Source organism: Rhinolophus sinicus, chromosome 3 (assembly GCF_057876585.1).
Source record: "Rhinolophus sinicus isolate RSI-liver-muscle chromosome 3, RSI-T2T, whole genome shotgun sequence".
NCBI lineage: Eukaryota > Metazoa > Chordata > Mammalia > Chiroptera > Rhinolophidae > Rhinolophus > Rhinolophus sinicus.
The window spans coordinates 101,671,331-101,689,878 of NC_142503.1; the positions used below are offsets into that span (position 1 = coordinate 101,671,331).

The window sequence follows — 18,548 nt, forward strand, 5'->3', positions numbered from 1 at the left end:
CACTATTCTAAGTAGGATCTCTGACTTTGGGACAAGTTACTTCCCTAAAATCAGTCCTGAATGAATAATCCCTCATATAACAGAGTTCACGACTGGTTTGGATAACATTTATCCCAAGTCGCCAATAATTTTGACAGGCCTTTTTATATCTTTTGACTTTTGAAATCAAGTAAGTATAACATGTTTCTCATTTCTGAACTTTTAATGATTAAGAGAAGATGCTGTTACCCCACTTCACTGGTCAGGAGACATTTCTGTGTGGCTGTCATGGCAGAGCCAGGATCCCACCCAGGGATTGTGACGCCCCACATCTGAATTCTCACATCTTGTTTCTGCCCCCACCCCTCTAGGTTGAAGATGAAAGAGGAAGAATGGCGAGAAGCTCAGAGGGGCTTTAACAAGGTGTGGAGAGAGCAAAATGAGAAATACTATTTGAAGTCTCTGGACCACCAGGGCATCAACTTTAAACAGAACGACACCAAGGTGCTGAGGTCTAAGAGCTTACTCAATGAGATTGAGAGCATCTATGACGAGGTGAGTGGGAGGTTTCTAGGCTGGGCGAGACTACCGTCTTTGGGTTCAGCATAGCTCTGATTCCTGGAAATGACCTGTTAAGTGAAAGTGAGACCCTCTAAGACTTTCAATTTTTGCTTCGTGACTGGCGGAGACTTCTGTTCCTGATTCTCCCATTTTAAATCTAAACCTCTCCTTTATCCCTAAGCTGTTTTACTGGTTTCCCAATTTAACACCATGGTGTTAGTTTACTCCACCGCCTCCCTCTCCAACTCCTCTTCCCATCTGTTTCCCTGACACAATACCTTGTGTTCATTTGTATAACCCATCTGAACTTCCCACAGCTTAAACCCTTATCACTGATCCTTAAATTCTTTCTAATCCTTGTTTATTCAGCACACTTGCAAGGTTTATGTATATAGTACGGGAGCTAGGATACAGAGATGAATTAGAAATTAATCCTGCTTTCTTTGAGTTCATAGAATTAGGTGGTGGATAAAAACATAAATGCACTGTGATTGAAAAGTTCCGGGAGCAGACGGGTGGCTCAGTTCGTTAGAGCGCGAACTCTAGGCAACGGAGCTGCCGGTTTGATTCCCACATGGGCCAGCGAGCTGCGCCCTCCACAACTAGAATGAAGTCAATGAGCTGCCGCTCAGCTCCTGGGTGGCCAGATGGCTCGGTTGAAGTGCGGGCTCTCAACCACAAGGTTGCCTGTTCGACTCCCGCAAGGGATGGTGGGCTCTGCACCCTGCAACTAACAACGGCAACTGGACCTAGAGCTGAGCTGCACCCTCCACCACTAAGATTGAAAGGTCAACAACTTGACTTGGAAAAGTCCTGGAAGTACACACTGTTCCCCAATAAAGTCCTGTTCCCCTACCCCAATAAAATCTTTAAAAAAAAAGAAAAAAAGAAAAGTTCCTAGAAGTAGTTTGATCTTCACTTCTTAAAAAACTTTATTGTGGAAATGTCAAATATAGACAAGGGGAGAGAATAGTAAAATTAGTTCTTATGTAAACTTAAACATTGACTCCTGTTTGCCACTGCTATTACATCTTACACCTCTGCACTCCCACCCAGAAATACTTTAAAGTAAATCCCAGATCTCATAGTGTATCCTCCATAAATGCTAATCCACAGTTTTAAAATATGGTCCCAATTCTGTCCCATTGTCCCCTATAAGTCTTTAAAGTCTAGCAGGTACCATTTTGGTATCAAACCACATCTTCCATATTACCTTATTGTTTCTGGAGGTTTGGGATTGGAATCCTAGCTGCTGTGGTTACTAAAGGACTGGACTGTTGGTGTGGTCTCACGCTGTTGTTGCTGTCCATACGGCACTTAACCCTTTGTGTCTGTCTCCTGGTAGCGGCAAGAGCAGGCCACGGAGGAGAATGCTGGTGTGCCGGTTGGCCCGCACCTCTCGCTGGCCTATGAAGACAAACAGATCCTGGAGGACGCCGCGGCTCTGATCATCCACCACGTGAAGAGGCAGACAGGCATTCAGAAGGAGGACAAGTACAAAATCAAGCAAATCATGCACCATTTCATTCCAGACCTGCTCTTTGCTCAGAGGGGTGATCTCTCAGATGTGGAAGAAGAGGAAGAAGAGGAGATGGATGTGGACGAAGCCACAGGAGCAGCTAAGAAGCACAACGGCGTTGGAGGCAGCCCCCCAAAGTCCAAGCTGCTGTTTAGTAACACAGCAGCGCAGAAGCTCAGAGGGATGGATGAAGTGTACAATCTCTTCTATGTGAACAACAACTGGTATATCTTCATGCGGCTGCACCAGATTCTCTGCCTCAGGCTCCTGCGGATTTGTTCCCAAGCAGAACGGCAGATCGAAGAGGAAAACCGAGAGCGAGAGTGGGAACGGGAAGTGCTGGGCATAAAGCGAGACAAAAGCGACAGCCCTGCCATCCAGCTTCGTCTCAAAGAACCTAGTGAGTGCCTGGGCTGTTGTTTCCAGAGGGAGTGAGGAGTTGAGGACCTCAGGGCCTATTAGACTCTTGACTGCTTCCTTTATACGTGGGGCACAGACAGGCCTCAGGGGGTCACATCCTAGCTCTGCGACTTACCAGTCGTGTGCTCTTACTTAAACGCTCTGAACCTATGGACTAAGTGGGGGTGCTGCCTGCTGCCCTGCGGGGTGGTTGGGAGAAGGGGAGAAAAGATGCGCAGCGCCCTGTGCGGTGCTTGGATTCTGGACACTCAGTGGCTGATCCTTCGGACTCCGGGGAAGTGACGGGGTGGGGTGTCAGCGCTGTCAGTTTCCCAGAGGCGGGTCCCTGGGTTATTGCAGAGGGTTTTAAAGGCGAAGAGGGACTGAAGGGCAATGTTTCCACTCCATGACAGGACGCAAATTCCTGGTGGTTCATGCCTAAGACTGGTGTGAATTTTCTGATGTGTTTAGGTAGAACTTCTCTTTAACCAGAGGGGTTTGTGACTAGTGCCTAATAAACAGAGATAGGTTATGGAGAGGAGATTGGAACTCGAGGTAGTATGAGACTGCAGAACCGGCAAATCAGTGATGAAGATAGAGAACTCGGGAAAAGGAAAAGGAATAAGGGTTGAGGAAGCCACCTTGTGCGCTAAGTAATTATGGGCCACCTACTTCTAAGTAACTGTTCAGTATTTGAGTTGTGGGCCAAAAACTTTTTCATGAAGCCTTTTTTCTGTGCTCTTAAGGAAACAGCCAAGCTGTGGAGCAAATCATTATTATTATGTTTGTTTTTTTAACTGTTGCTGTTGTAAGAAGACCATGTGTAGCCCCAGCCTTCTATCTGTTGAAGAGCTAATGACACTGGGAATTAAGTCTAAAAGCCTTTATCTATATTAACTCAAGCTTGAGAGAGACGGCTTTTGGACCTTAGTGTGGTGGTTCCACCTGCATGGGTAGGAATGAGAGAAATGGCCTCACCCTGGCATGACCACCGACCTCCCTTGGTGTGAGCTTACACAGTGTGGTCTTGAGTGGTAATGGCACTTCACATTGGTCTCAGCTCGTGTGCCGGAGTCCGTGCTATGCACTTGGAGCTTTATTCTGGCCTGACCACACCTTTTCACGGCACCTGCACAGCTGGTGCTGTGTGTAGCTCTGAACGAGGTGACAGTCTGTGATGCAACACAAGCAGCTGCCACTTTGGAACAGTGGCCGTCCTGTGTAGCCGCCTTCACGGGGTCTGTCCCACTGCAGCTAAGCAGGCTGTTACCCTCAGCCTTGGCCCCTGTATAGACTTTAGAAGCGGGGAGCCAAATGTCAGTGATAGAGTCCCTTTTGTAACTTTTTTAATTTTAGTGAACTTTTTATTGAAACTGACACATGCATCGGAAAGTACACAGCTCCAAATTGTATGGCTCAGTGAACTTTTACAAAGTAAACACACCTCTGGAGTGGTCCCAGTACCTAGATCAAGAAGCAGCGTAACCAACCCCAGCAGCCCCTCCTGCCACTGCCTTGCTTGCCAGCCCAGCCCGAGACCAGATGTGCCCAGCTTTGAGCCTCATGTAGTTGCTTTTCCTTTAGTGCGCCAAAGGCAGTCCTTTCACCAGTCCTGTGCCCCTGCCAGTTTCCCGTGTCTCAGGAACAGCCGGTAAGGTTCTCGCTGGTGGCAGAGTGGTTCCTGGGCATTGAGTACAGACTGTTCCATGTAGTTGTGGAGTGAGCGTCGCAATCGGTCGTTACGCAGGACTTGGACAGATGGAGATGGTGTCATTATTCTAGCACTGGTTGTTCAGTTCCCGACAGGTGGCCCAGTGTAACAGTCACCCTGTCTGCACTCTGTGCGTCACTGGAAGAGCTTTGTGGGCTGTGACCCATGTCAGGAATGCTCTTAGCAGACGGGCCACCAGCCTTCGGAGGAGACCTGTTCCCCGGGATAGTTTGTGCTCCTACGCAGAGCCAGTCAAGCTGGCAGTAAGTGTCTTTGTGGCTTGTCAGGGAGAAGCCGCTGGTCATGGCGCAGTCACTCCGGGGGGCTGCGCTGGGGGCTGCGGCCACCGGTCGGGTTTCGTCTACGCAGCTGGTTGAGGGGGGATGTGCAATCCCCGAGGGTTGGTCCTCCCGGTGCTGCTGAGCGCGCTGCGGCCCGCCCGGCCTGCTCCCTGCGCCGCCCAGCAGCGGAGCCTCAGCTTTGCCCTCTCCCGCAGTGGACGTGGATGTGGAGGACTATTACCCGGCTTTCCTGGACATGGTGCGTAGCCTGCTGGACGGCAACATCGACTCGTCCCAGTACGAGGACTCGCTGCGGGAGATGTTCACCATCCACGCCTACATCGCCTTCACCATGGACAAGCTCATCCAGAGCATCGTCCGGCAGGTGAGCGCCGGCAGGCAGGACGCCTTCCTGCCCGAGGGAGCAGGCCCGATGGCAGGTTCATAGCCCTGTGGGTGACGAGTGCTTGGGTGGGGGGGAGATGATGGGCTGTCGTTTCCACTGGCAACCATAGGGCAGTACTTCTGCCACAGCACTGACCCCGGCTTTGCTCAGAGTGCGCCCCCTCCCAGCTCTGAGCCCCCAGGCCTGGCGCTCTGCCCCTGTGTGCTGGCCACCTGTGGAGCCCACACTGGCCTGGCCCTTCCCTTGTCTTCTGGGTGTGGGGAGAGCTTTCAGCTTCTGTAGATGCTGGTAATTGTCATACTTCCCTTGTTTAATATTTGAAGTTCTTTTTATAGGAAGGTTTCACATACCATCTTTTACAATACATTGCCCACCTTACTATCTGAGGTTCCCTCTGAGTTAGGTTTGTGGTGTTTTCCTGGGGCACCCTGGGAGCCTGTAAACATGTTCTCTACAACAGCAATAACTTCATAGCAGAGAGCATGAATAGTCAGTCAGGTTTCCGCTCCTCTGCTCCGTTGCCTTGAGTTCTGAACTCCTGAAGGCAGCCTGTTGTTGATGCACTGCTTTTTAAAAAATGTTTTTAATTGTATTGATTGATTGATTGATTGATTTTTGAGGGACGGCTTCTTTATTTGGAAAAGGTCACCTGTCAATGTTCAGTATCAAGACACTTGCATTATTGATTTGTCTTTCTCCCAGTCGGCCCCCAAAGAGACCACACCTGTGCATTACTTTCTTTAAAGTGAAAACCTGAAAAAAAAATTCTACTTCTAGAGTGTACATTGCCATGGTATAAAGAAAGCTTGTTGTTGCTCAGTGCTTCCTTGGTGTAAAATGTGGAATCATTTGCAGAGTGCCCATGCTTTTGCCTCGAATCTGAAAGGACGCATGGCTCTGCATCTCTCTCACAGGATCTGCTGAGTCAAGTAAGAACACTTCACGTGACTGAATTTTCGCATCTTCACAGAAGTTGTCAGGCAGTTTTGTTAAACTTGAAAGTTGAAGAATTTTTAGGGCTTCCCTTAAGCGGTCTGTATGGTGACTGACAGAAATCACTGGATGGATGCAGTTAGTTCTGGTTATAGTTTTTGAGAGACTAATCTCAGTTAACATCCTCTGAAAGTTGCCATGTGCTTATGTTTCTGCTTATAAGTTTGCTGCTGCTATAGCTAGAAGTTGTCTTTCATACTTCCAGCACAACTACTATGAATTCAATAAAAGGAACTTTTTTTTTTTCCCGTTGGGGAATATTGGGGGACAGTGTGCTTCTCCAGGGCTGCTCAGCTCCAAGTCCAGTTGCCGTTTTCAATCTTTAGTTGCAGGGGGCGCAGCCCACCATTCCCATGCGGGAATTGACCCGGCAGCCTTGTTCAGAGTTCGCGCTCTAACCAACTGAGCCATCCGGCCGCCCTAAAAGGAACTTTTTATAAGCTGAGGTTGGTTTTTGAAACAATAGATATAATTAGTCCATTTACTAGGAGCACCTGGTTATGATTTTGAGTCAATAATACATCATGTCTAGTCTTTTTATGGAAACGGGTTTTATCCAGAAACCCAAATTCAGTGTTTTTAAAACATATGTTCATGGTTTTCATCTTAACCCCTCAGTTGGTGACTTATCTTCTCTCAGTTCGTTTGGTGTTCTCCCAGAGTTCATTGCTGACTAGAGATAGAATATACAATTCAAGGTCAAGCCACTCATTTATCTTACCATTTCCAAACGAGTTTAAGAGGGATTTGTCTTAAGATTACTGTAGGTGGTCTCACCTCTAGTACAGAACTCAAAATATGCCCAACCACGTAGGGATTGCATTGGGATGTTTTTTTCCCTTGCCTGCATGCCTGCCTTCTGGATGTCTGCTCATTCTCATGCTTTTCTCTGCCCCTGAGGCTTCGGCTTACCTCGGCAGTGCCTCTGGTCCCAGCGCTACCTGACCTCCCATCCAGACGCTCCTCTGTCTGCTAGGCACACTCGTTGTGACATTTCACATTGGTAGTAGCAAGAATCTGCCAGCTTCAGGTTGCAGTTGTCTAGTTGTCGCTGGGATAGTTACAGTGCTGCCCTTTCCAAAGACTAGACGGGCCCACATGTCCCAAGAAAGAGGACGTGGGTGGAGAGTCAGTGACCTGGTCTACATGGTGGATACCAGGCTTTGGATATACTTTGTTAACACTACTTTTTCTCTCCCTGAAACACCGTATCTTAAGCTTTTCTTTGTGTTACCACTTTATAAGCATGATTTTAATTGTCCATTAGTATCCATTGTCTGGACTGATTGTAATTTATTCAGCCATCTCCAGTTGTTGGCTTTCCTGCCACCGTCAAATCACTTACCTTCTGACCTCTCACTGTGTCCGTTTATCTACAAATATTTGTCATTTAAGACTTTTTTAAATATTAAAAATAAATAATTTTCGTAGTTAATAGTACTTCAAAAAGAATGTGTCTTCCTAAAACTAGAATGGCTTAATGGTTATGAGAATTTTAACGGAAAATAGACAAATTGATATTGCATTGAAATTTTTGCTTGCTTCTTGTATCTTGTTTTTTACATGCTCTGGCATTTTGATGGATAATTTCATTTGAGGGAGTTTTTATTTCACAATAGAAATATCCATGACCATGGAAAGAAACTCTGATTCGACTTTCTAGTTACCAGATAGTTTGATAAGATAGTTGTAAATCTATCTAATCTGATCGTTTCCTACATATCAGATGTAGGAAAATAGATGGGGTGTTAGAAAGAATATCGGCCTGGCATCATGGAGCTCGAATATTAGTCCTAACTCTGCTCCTTCAGCTGAGTGCCCCGGGACAGTTAATTCAGGAACAGCTTCTTAAATACCTCTTGAGTTTCAGACTTTGTACAAGGGCTGAAAATACAGACTGGTTTCTAAGGCTCCTTGACACACACCGAGTTTTCTCATCTAATGTGTAAATTTATCTCGTGTGTAATAGGTCACTCCTCTGCAATCTCTTCCCAGTACAGTTGTCTGGATCAAAAGAGAGTATGTATGAAAGCAAATTGTAAATGGTAAATAAGTGCCATAAAAATAGGAAGCCATGTCACGTAAAAATATTTTTCAAGTTCTTTAGAACTTTAAATAAGCAGCACGTTTCCCTGACTTGCCTGTGGTTTTGCCCTTAAATAGGTATGAAAGTTTTACTCATGGACCAGTGATATGGTTGAATATTCTGGCTTGGTTATTCTCCAAGAAAATAAAATAGTGGTCTTGTGTGATTGATTTTTTTAAATGACCAACCCAAAAAACCTTTCTGAGCTGAGTGACAGGACCTGTTAGAGGAAGGTTAACTGTGTGACAGGGACAAGAGTCTTCTTGGTTCACTGGCACCTTGCCTTTGCTTGATTCCAGCTGCAGCACATCGTGAGTGATGAGATCTGTGTACAGGTGACTGACCTATACCTGGCAGAAAATAACAACGGGGCCACTGGAGGCCAGCTGAACACGCAGACCTCGAGGAATCTCCTGGAGTCAGCGTATCAGCGGAAGGCAGAGCAGCTCATGTCGGATGAGAACTGCTTTAAGGTGAGAGTCACTTGTGCAGTGAAGGACTGGTGGTGACAGTGTGCGTAGTTGGGACCGTCTCCACCAGCAGTCAGAGCCATACCATATGGGTGCTTTGCCCAGTGATGCCACTCCCGGAACACCTCCGAGTTCCTGTGAGCTCACTGAGGAAATACACGAATACAGAAAAGTAGAAGTAAAGTCTCCCAAGCACAGTCTGTTACTTTTCCTTTGAAAAAAATTAGTTATATATGATTTTTACAATTTTCTGTCCTGCTTTATTTCTTTGAACATTTTTTCATAGGATAGAACTTTGTAAGTATATTGTCTTAAAATGTTTATAAATGTAATCCTTTATCACAGTAGAAAAAATAGGAAATGCAGAAAAAAAGTTACCTACAATTCTTCTCAGAAATAATCACTGATGACATTATTAGACTTTTCTATGCTTGTAAATATTTTGAAAGAGATTATATTATACTAGACAGTGTTGTGTAACTTATTTTGCTCAATTAACAACACCTCAGCCTTCAGCATCTTTTTGTGACTCTGATATTTCATTTTGTAGAGAATTATACCTCTCTGGTTTGACATCTAGGTTGTTTCCAGTTTTCCACCATTGTAATCGCTAATTTGAAAAGCATGTGTGGAAACAATCTAGACGTTCTTCCCACTATGGGGGTGGTATTGTGTGAATACTGGATGGCATATTTTGCAGTCCTTTAAAGTTAATTATAAATTATAAGAATACTGACGCAAATAAAATACTATGATTGTAGCTGTGTAATAAATGTGTATAGGTAAACAAAGCTTGTATGTATTTAGGAAGACAGGTTCAGGTTTATACTTGGCCTAGTAGAAAGATTTAATGTAAGTGTTTATTTTGAGTTTACTGCGTGTTTACTTTCAATGGTGAACAGAATTACCATCCCTACCCACAGTGAGTTAACAGCATATGAAACTGTTGGTGAGGGCCTGTGAAGAAATGGACAGACCCTATAGTAGGTAAGAACAGTTGTCAGAGTGGCAGAGAGAATAGCAGGAGCAAAGGCTTGTTTAGTAAGCAGGACAGTTGTGTCACCAAGTGATCCTTGTCTTGAAAGTGTTTCCTCAGAGTAAACGTTAATAGTGTGACCACTAAGCTCAGAGTAAGCAGCCCTTCAGAGCCCCTGCCACCCCCGCCCCAGACTCCAGCCTCCTCGCCCTTTATTTCTCCTGTGCACATTCTGTACTGCTTTGAAAAAATCAGGCATGTTTAGCTCTCTCTGTCCATTCAGACCCTTTTCTGTGCATTTATTATATATACATACATATGTGTGTATATTTAGAAATAAATGATATTAGACCGTGTATATTCTACATCGTGCTTTTTTCACCTAATATGTCTTAGAATTGCTCTATTTTGGTTTATGTAGATCCAGTTTATTTTTTTCAACTGCTGTGTCATAATAGTATGAATGTACCATGTATTTTAAAAAATCATTCCCTTATGTATAAACATTTAAACTATTCCCATTTTCCTACTACCGCAAATAGCGCTACATTGAATGCATTTTCTTATACTTGTGTTTTTGTGTGCTTGTTAGTATTTGTCTAGGGTAGAGACAAACAAGTGAAATTAAGTGGTTAAAAGGGTATGCATATTTTAAATTTTTAATTTTAATGGATATTACCATTTCACTCTTCAAACTGTTAGGCTACACATACCAGTGTACACTTTCATAAGAGCATTTATCGCATCATCCTTAGTCACTCGGTATTATCAAACTTCTTTATTTTCGCCAGTTAGATGGTTAGAAAATTATGTTATTTAAATTCACATTTCCCCATTTCCTACTGTTGCCCTTTTTTTCACCCTCTTCTGTGTATTGCTTAGTCATGTCTTTCACCTCTTGGGGTGGGGGTGGGGTTCTTTTTATGTGCTTACTAAAATGTTTCTCTCTGTCATAATTTGTCTAAAACTCATTAGTCTTCCTCTAGACCTTCAGTGTCCAGCTGAGTGTCACTTCAGTGAAGTGAAATCTTTTTCAGCTCACTGAGGAGGAAATGTTTGTTCTCACAGCATATTCTTCATGTCTAAAATACAGTACCTTTGTAGTTACTTAGTTCTAGTGTAAATACAGTTGTTTATATTCCTGTTTCCAGTACTAAATTGAGCTGCTCCAAAACAGAAACCATGTTCTTTTCTGAGTGTGCCCCTGCCTGATAAATAGTAGACATCCAGTGACTGTGTTGAGTGAATGAAGTACAGGTGCTGGCCGAGGGGCTGTGTAGAAGGGGACTCCAAATGGTAGAGGAGCTTTACAGCCACACTGAGGACATGGTTCGGGTTTCTTGTGGTGGGTGAGCAGTGAGGCATTAGTAAGGGCCAACTGTCCCCCTGGATTTGAGCTTTCAGGAAGGTCAGTTTGGTAGCACGGAGGAAGGAGTAGTGGAGGGGCCAGAGGGGCGTGCACCACTGGAGGCAGTTACCAAACTTGGGTGATGGGTGTGGGCAGTGTAATACTGCGGCTAGTCGAGACTTGGACAGCCGTTCCAGAGGTGAGAGTGCTGGGCGCACATGTGGGCAGGGCCTGACGAGACCAGCAGCAGGAGAAGGAGCGAGCCTGCTGCGGTGAAATTGAGTTCGGTTTTAAGCATATCTGTTTAATGTCACTTTGAAGGGAGATTTCCTTAGAACGGTAGGACCAGTCTGTACTATAGGTCGTCCTAGGTGTAGGGCAGTTAGCAAACTCCTAGGGGCAGTTTTTTCCAAATCGATTTTGGGAGAGAGACAGAGACAGAGAGATGTTCTTGCCATGTTTTAAATTTTACTAACAGATAGGAATTTTTAAAGCTTCTCCAGAAGAGCACTAGGAACCATAACTGGCTTCTGGTCCTGTTTGCTTACTGACTGGCTGTGTGCCCTTGAGAAATCAGAACTCTGAATTTTAGGTTTTTCCCTGTGTAAACCTAAGAAGTAGAAATAAATGGTTCTCAAGCTTCCTTCTAGTATCTTCCTATGTGATTTGAGTAGTGATCTTGTCCGCAGCAAGCCCTGAGGATGAGGGCTTTGGGTATCCAGGGGCTCTGAAAGGGGACTTCCATGTGCTATCACCGTTTGATAGTTTTTTGTGTGCACAACATGACTTGCTTTTTACCTCTATCACGGTATTGCTTTTAAATGTGGACTTTTTAAAAAATCGCACAAATAGTATTAGTAGAACTGAGAATTTCCAGAACTTCCAGTGACTGATACCACTATAGCATATCAATCACTTCCTATGGCAGTGTTTGTGTTCCTTGCCCCAGGCGGTGTGACTCCTTTGCCATGGAAATACGGTTGCTGCTCTGTCATGTTGATGTTTTCCACTTCACCTTGGTGTGAGAGGGTTCCTTTTTTCTTTCTTACTCCTTTTTTTCTTTCTCTTTTTTTTTAAACCACTGTGGACTTGTTTGAATCTTTGTATTAAGTCCTAGAAATGGAATTATCAAGTGAAATGGCATTGTCATTTTATAGTTCTTCTTTACCATATTTCTTCCTAATGAACAAACTGCTTTTAATGCACTCTTACTGACATTGATTATTGTTTTAGCTAATTGAAGACATATGAAACATAACATGGTGCTTTTTGCTCTAACACTTCATTTTGCTGGTAGCAACATTAAACTTTTCCCTTTGTGATCAGCAGCCTCCTGAGCTTTGGAGTGCCTTCCTCATCTCTTCCTTTGGAGCAGAGCTTTACAACTTTATTGCCTCCCCACCTCCCGCCCCTTGAGAAGCTAGGTAGGGTATAGCTTTGGAGATGGTCTTTTGTTTACACTCAAGTTTCTTTTTGCAGCTTATGTTCATTCAGAGCCAAGGCCAGGTTCAACTGACCATTGAGCTATTGGACACAGAAGAGGAGAACTCGGATGACCCAGTAGAAGCAGAGGTATGGACAAGTATATTGCAGAAATTGCTCCGAGAGCTGTCAAAGGCCAAGACAGCCGCGGGCCTGTGTAAGCGTCAGGGCCTGATGCTTAGAGTACAGCTCTTTCCTGCCATGTCTTAAGCTCAATAGAAGGGCTGCCTGGTGGTACACATTCAGTTGATGGCAGTCTCATCTAGCTCTCGGTAAAGCTATCTCCTCTGAGGCAGTGTCGTGACTGGCACAGTTCTTATTTTTATCCTGAAATATAAGAAACAACAAATGAGCTGCCGTCTGCCTGGTATCATCTGGACTCTTTGTGTCTTGTTTACTTTTTATTGGGATAGATGAAGCCAGGAGTTCACAACCCCACAGAGCAGACAGAGTGAGCTGGTTATCACAGCTGGGTCTGGCTGGTAATGTCAATGAGAGAGGCAAGCCCCATGTGTGGTGTTGGGGTATATGGAGGGGAGACTGTTTTTGTGGGAAGACTGGCTAATGGTTGCCAGATCTTTACAATTTTTTAAAGAGATGCCAGAATCCAGATTTGAATGTGAAAGACACTGACTTTCATACATTTGCCACTATCATTGTATTCTTTAACAAAACACTCTTTGGGGAATTAAAACTTGTCAGTGAGCCAGCTTGTACACATTTATGACTTTTGGTAACACTTAAATATCTCAGAGAAACTTTGGGTTTTGCTGTCTAACAGAATTTTTAAGCTGTGTTCCAATACCAAGTAACGAGCATGTCATTATGGAAAGAAATTTTTTCGATCTTGAAATTTTCGGGGTTTCAGACATTTTAGTCAGTAGCATTTGCTAGGCTGCCTGATGAGGATGGAGTTCAGTGTTTGTGCTCTCCCCGCGTCTCCTAGCGCTGGTCAGACTACGTGGAGCGGTACGTGAATTCCGACACCACCTCTCCTGAGCTTCGTGAGCATCTCACTCGGAAACCAGTGTTTCTCCCACGGTGAGTGGCCCACGTCACCTATCCTTGTGCACCTGAGCAGGCTGCGAGAGCCTTAAACTTCTTCCAGGTTCTTGCTTGTCACGTACTCCATTCATTGTTCTGTCTGCTTTGGACACTAGTCAAGGCTACTTGTGTTGCTGTTAACACCAGGAGCTTACCTGGAGCCCACGCCAAAGCATCAGGGAAGTGAGCGTTGTAGAGAACCCGCAGTGACTGTCCGTGTGTTGGCTAGGGATGTGTGACAGGACACAAAGCCAAGCCAGTCGGGAACAGGCGCACGGTTCCAGAGCCCTCTTCCTGTGGAGTCACGCAGAGTACTCAGGGTTCCCCCAGCAGCAAACTACTACTACATATCTCAAATGCTGTCTGCCAGGGTTTTTTATTGGGTGCTAGTCATGTGGGCACCTCTGCCCAGCATGTACCCAAATTCCAGACTTCCAGAAGGAAAGCACATTTTCAGCATGAACCATATTATTTTGTACAAACCGTTTACATACAGTGAGCTAACTCTTACCATTTAGGGAACATGGAGACTCTCCCCAAATCCAAGATCCAAACACCCAGCCAAAGGACACAACCTAATAAGCAGGCCTTTCAAAGGATAGCAGTCTTAGGCCTACTTTGCTAACTTTTTATTTTTATTTATTTATTTATTTATTTATTTATTTATTTATTTATTTATTTAATTTTTGGGGGGGAAATATTGGGGAACAGTGTGTTTTTCCAGGACCCATCAGTTCCATGTCAAGTCATTGTTTTCAATCTAGTTGGGGGGGGGGGGGCACAGCTCACTGGACCATGTGGGAATAAAACCGGTGACCTTGGTGTTATGAGCGCTGCTCTCCAACCACTAAGCCAACCAGCCATCCACTCTATTAACTCTTTATGGGATCATCTTTTCAATTCCCCACCACTCCCACATAAGGGCAGATTGTAAATGCTGGTTTTCTGAGGTTGAAAAAGAGTTTCAGAAGTAGGAAACAGGTCTTGCTGTAGTAGAATGGCTTTCTTCCCTCCCAAAAGTTTGGAATTGAATCTCATGCCTTATGTTTCCAGAAAGGTACCATGTTTCCCCCAAAATAAGACCTAGCTGAACAATCACCTCTAATGACCCGGTATTATTTTACTATAAGATCAGGTCTTCTATAATATATAATATAATATAAAATAAATATAATACACTATAGTGTAAGACCAGGTCTTACATTAATTTTTGCTCCAAAAGACGCATTGGACGTGATTGTCCAGCTAGGTCTTATTTTCGGGGAAACACGGTATTATCCCAGGATCATTAGACTCCGCCCCAGTGGGAACTTGTAAAGGGGTGTGAGCAGAAGGGCTCTTCTAGGCTCCTGCAGTCACTGATGTCTGGCACAGACTTTGGGCAGCTGCTCTGCCAGGCCCCAAAACAGAACAGACTTAGTCTCCGTGTTTATGAAACGGTATAATAAAAATACGTGTGTTTCTCACTAGGTTGGCACAAGGTTTTAAAAGCTTTGTAATCTGTGTTCAGAGAATACAGAGAAGGGAGCACTTTGATGTGCGCTAGGGAAATCCAGGAATTGATGCGGTCACTCTGGAGTGGGCGTTAATGTGTGCGGCCTTCACCACGGCACTTTGGCTTCTAATTGCCTCAGAGCTGCGGTTCTCAGTCTTTTTAGCCTTGAGATTCCTTCACTCTTAGAGATTGAGCTTTTGTTTATATGAATTATGTCTGGTAGTATTTACCACTATGTTATTTGGTTGAAATATGTGAAGAAAATCTGGCCTTCCTCAAATATGTAGCTAGAAAAATAATTATTTTCATATTCTTTCAAATAATTGGGGATATTCTTTGATAGGACAATAAAACTCTTCGAGTGGTAGTTTCTTAAAGGTTAGTTGCAGTATCAGTGAAACATCAGTGAGCTTTTCATATAGTTAATATCAAAATCCATTTGTTTATCTTGTACTTGGAATGAATTTTTTCCACGCGTGACTGTATAACTTCATGCAATTGTTTTTTCGGAAAATGGTAACTCACTAAGTTATGCAGACCTACCATATGTTTACACATTTTCATTTTACAATATCCAAAAAAATCACATTTATTAGTATTGCCATTGACCTCATCAGACACATGTTTAAATAGTGGGAAGCTGTTAGCTTACTGCGGCAAGTACCGGTGTACCAAAATCCAAAGTTTTACTTGAAAGCTTAAATCTTACTATGGGCAACGATGTGTGCAGTTGTTTCCCTTGAAGTGCCAGTCTCCCTTGTTCAGTTTTGGGCAAATGTGTACCAGATACCCCAAGCTGTCTAGTCAGTTGTCTTTCAGGTAAAATTGGTGCTCCGTCTGCAGCTCAGGCAAACTCAGTGCCTTTCTTCAGGGGTCCTGTATTTCAGTGTGGTTCCCATTTCACCACATAGCATACTAAAACCATGCGAACTAAGGGATTGGGGTCCCATTTAAAATTTAGTTTCATCCAGGACATTCTTCCTCGAAACCAGCTTTCTTTCTTTCTTTTTTTTTTTTTTTAAAGATTTTATTGGGGAAGGGGAACAGGAATTTATTGAGGAACAGTGTGTACTTCCAGGACTTTTTTCCAAGTCAAGTTGTTGTCTTTTCAGTCTTAGTTGTGGAGGGTGCTGATCAGCTCTAGGTCCAGTTGCCATTTCCTGTTTCTAGTTGCAGGGGGCACAGCCCACCATCCCTTGCGGGAGTCGAACCGGCAACCTCGTGGTTGAGAGGATGCACTCCAACCAACTGAGCCATCCAGGAGCTCAGCAGCAGCTCAGCTCAAGGTGCCATGTTCAATTTTAGTTGCAGGGGGCGCTGCCCACCAACCCTTGCAGGAGTCGAATCGAACTGGCAACCTTGTGGTTGAGAGCCCGCGCTCCAACCACCTGAGCCATCTGGGAGGCAGCTCAGGTCAAGGTGCCGTGTTCAATCTTAGTTGCAGGGGGCGGAGCCCACCATCCCTTGCGGGACTAGAGGAGTTGAACCGGCAGCCTTGTGGTTGAGACCGCACTGACCCATGTGGGAATCGAACCGGCAGCCTTCGGAGTTAGGAGCATGGAGCTCTAACCGCCTGAGCCACCGGGCCAGCCCCCAGCTTTCTTTTTCATTGCCAGTACCTGGAAAGAAGGATACCACGGTTTCTGAGGACAGCTTGGTGCTGCCACCAGCATTTTTATTCTCCACTACTTTCGCACTGCGAGTGTGTATGTTAATGAAATAAAAAGGGAAGGCAAATAATGTTTTAGTACTATGATAAAAGTATTTGTGATTTCACAAACCACCTGAAAAGGGTCTTGGGACTGCCAGGGGTCCTTGGACCAAAGAACTGCTGTCCTACAGAAATACATGTATAGAAGCAGCACGTTTCTAAGGGCAAAGTATTGGAAACAATGTAATTGTCTATCTAAGCTTTCTCTGGTCATTGTTGGAGAGAATTAAGCTCTAAATACGCACCAAGGCATCCACTGATGTGAATTATCTTCTTTCCTGTGTATGTAGAATAACATTAGTTAATGAACCATCTATGGAAGAGTTGAAAAAATAGGTATTAAAATAATTTTCTGTGCTCTGTGGTTCAGAGGAGGAGCCCTGATTGATTCCTGTTAAGGAATGGTTAAATTACGTCACATTCCTCTGCAGCCATTAAAGAGAGGGAGACAAATCTATGTGCGGTGAAATGAAAACATCTGCATGAGAGTCAGTGAAAAGTGGAGAAGAGTAGGTTAATATTTATAGTGTGATCTGATTTTGTCTCTTAAATCCCAAAAGCAGAACTACAGCAAGTGACTGCTTATTTAATTTTGGGAGGCCTAGAAGGTTTTAAGACTGCTAACAATCGCTACCTCTGCCAAGGCACGTAGGGTTTGAAAAATTGGGGTAGGGCATGGTTGAAGATTTCTACTTTTTATTCTGTGTATCTCTGCAGTTGAATATTTTGTTACAATGACACCACTGGGCACTTTTTATATGTATGTAAATAAATTTGTGATGAGTGCTATGAACGCACAATAAGGAAAACTCTTCTGGAGGAGTCGTGTGAGTCTGTGTGGATGAGCTGTCATCCTGCGGGGCTTTTTGCTTTGCAGGAACCTTCGGAGGATCCGGAAGTGCCAGCGTGGTCGAGAACAGCAGGAAAAGGAAGGGAAGGAAGGCAACAGCAAGAAGAGCATGGAGAATGTGGATAGCCTGGATAAGCTGGAGTGTAGGTTCAAGCTGAACTCCTACAAGATGGTGTATGTGATCAAGTCTGAGGACTACATGTATCGGAGGACTGCCCTGCTCCGGGCCCATCAGGTGAGGCCCAGCGGCCCCAAGGCTTCAGGGCTTTGCTCTTCCTTTATGAAAACCTCCACTTCGTTTGAGAACTGTTGAGTAAGCAGGAGTATTAGTCTGTTGATGCCGCGACACAGTACCACAGGTGCATGATCTACACAATCAAAAGTGTATTGTCTCAGAGTTCTGGAAGCCAGAAGTCCGAGATGGGGTGTTGCAGAGGGGTTCAGACCTGCCAAGGGCTGTCCGGGAGAATCTTCCGCCTCTCCTGGGCTCGGGCGCTGTGCTGGCCTTTGGAATTCTGCGGCTTGTGAATATCTGCCGCCTTCTCACATAGTGCTCTCCCTGTGTGCCTGTCTGTCCACAATTTCCCCCTTTTAAAGGATGCCAGTCATACTGCATTATGGGTTCACCCTACAAGCTACGACCTCCTCGAAACTAATTATATCTTCAACAGACTTACTTCCAAATAAGGTCCCATTCTGAGGTGCTGGGGGTTAGGATGTCACCATGTGAATTGGAGAGCGGGGAGCACAGTTGAACCCATAACGGCTGGTGGCACCTTCTAGCATTTACTTGCAGGTGGTATTGCTTGCATGAGGCCGCCCTGCTCGCACACGTTATCCCAATTGTGAGGGCTTCCTGATGCACTTAGGCACCAGAGATTGTGCCAGGCCCTGGACGACAGTCATGAAATAGAGCAGAGAAGGTAGTGTGATCCGCACTACCAACAGAGAAACTAGGTGAAGTGACCAAGGGAAACCAGTACGCAGGCCCAGCGTTTATTGGGGGAGACCTCTCTAAGGAGGTGACACTGAAGGCCTGAACAGTGACAAGGATCCAGCCTGGTAAAGAGTTGGTGGTTGGTATTTTCTAGGCAGAGGAAACAAGCAAGTGCAAGGCAAGGGAGGGAGGAAAGGACTTGGCACGTGTGAGGAACTAAAACCCTCAGTGTGGCTGGAGCCATAGGAATGTGGGAGGCGTGACGTTGGAAGGGTGGGCAGAGGCCACGTACTTAGTCTT

General features: G+C 44.8%; 1 protein-coding gene across 4 annotated transcripts in view; it reads left to right on the forward strand.

Moving 5' to 3' along the window:
• Positions 1-18,548, forward strand: part of SIN3A (SIN3 transcription regulator family member A) — a 63,901-nt gene that overhangs the window by 42,263 nt on the left and 3,090 nt on the right. For all 4 annotated transcript variants that reach the window (XM_019750986.3, XM_088796814.1, XM_074328298.2 and 1 more), the window contains exons 14-20: positions 351-534; positions 1,886-2,459; positions 4,666-4,835; positions 8,235-8,408; positions 12,209-12,301; positions 13,158-13,252; positions 17,339-17,546. In XM_019750986.3, coding sequence (XP_019606545.1) covers positions 351-534; positions 1,886-2,459; positions 4,666-4,835; positions 8,235-8,408; positions 12,209-12,301; positions 13,158-13,252; positions 17,339-17,546 — 1,498 coding nt within the window. The remainder of the gene's footprint in view (positions 1-350; positions 535-1,885; positions 2,460-4,665; positions 4,836-8,234; positions 8,409-12,208; positions 12,302-13,157; positions 13,253-17,338; positions 17,547-18,548) is intronic.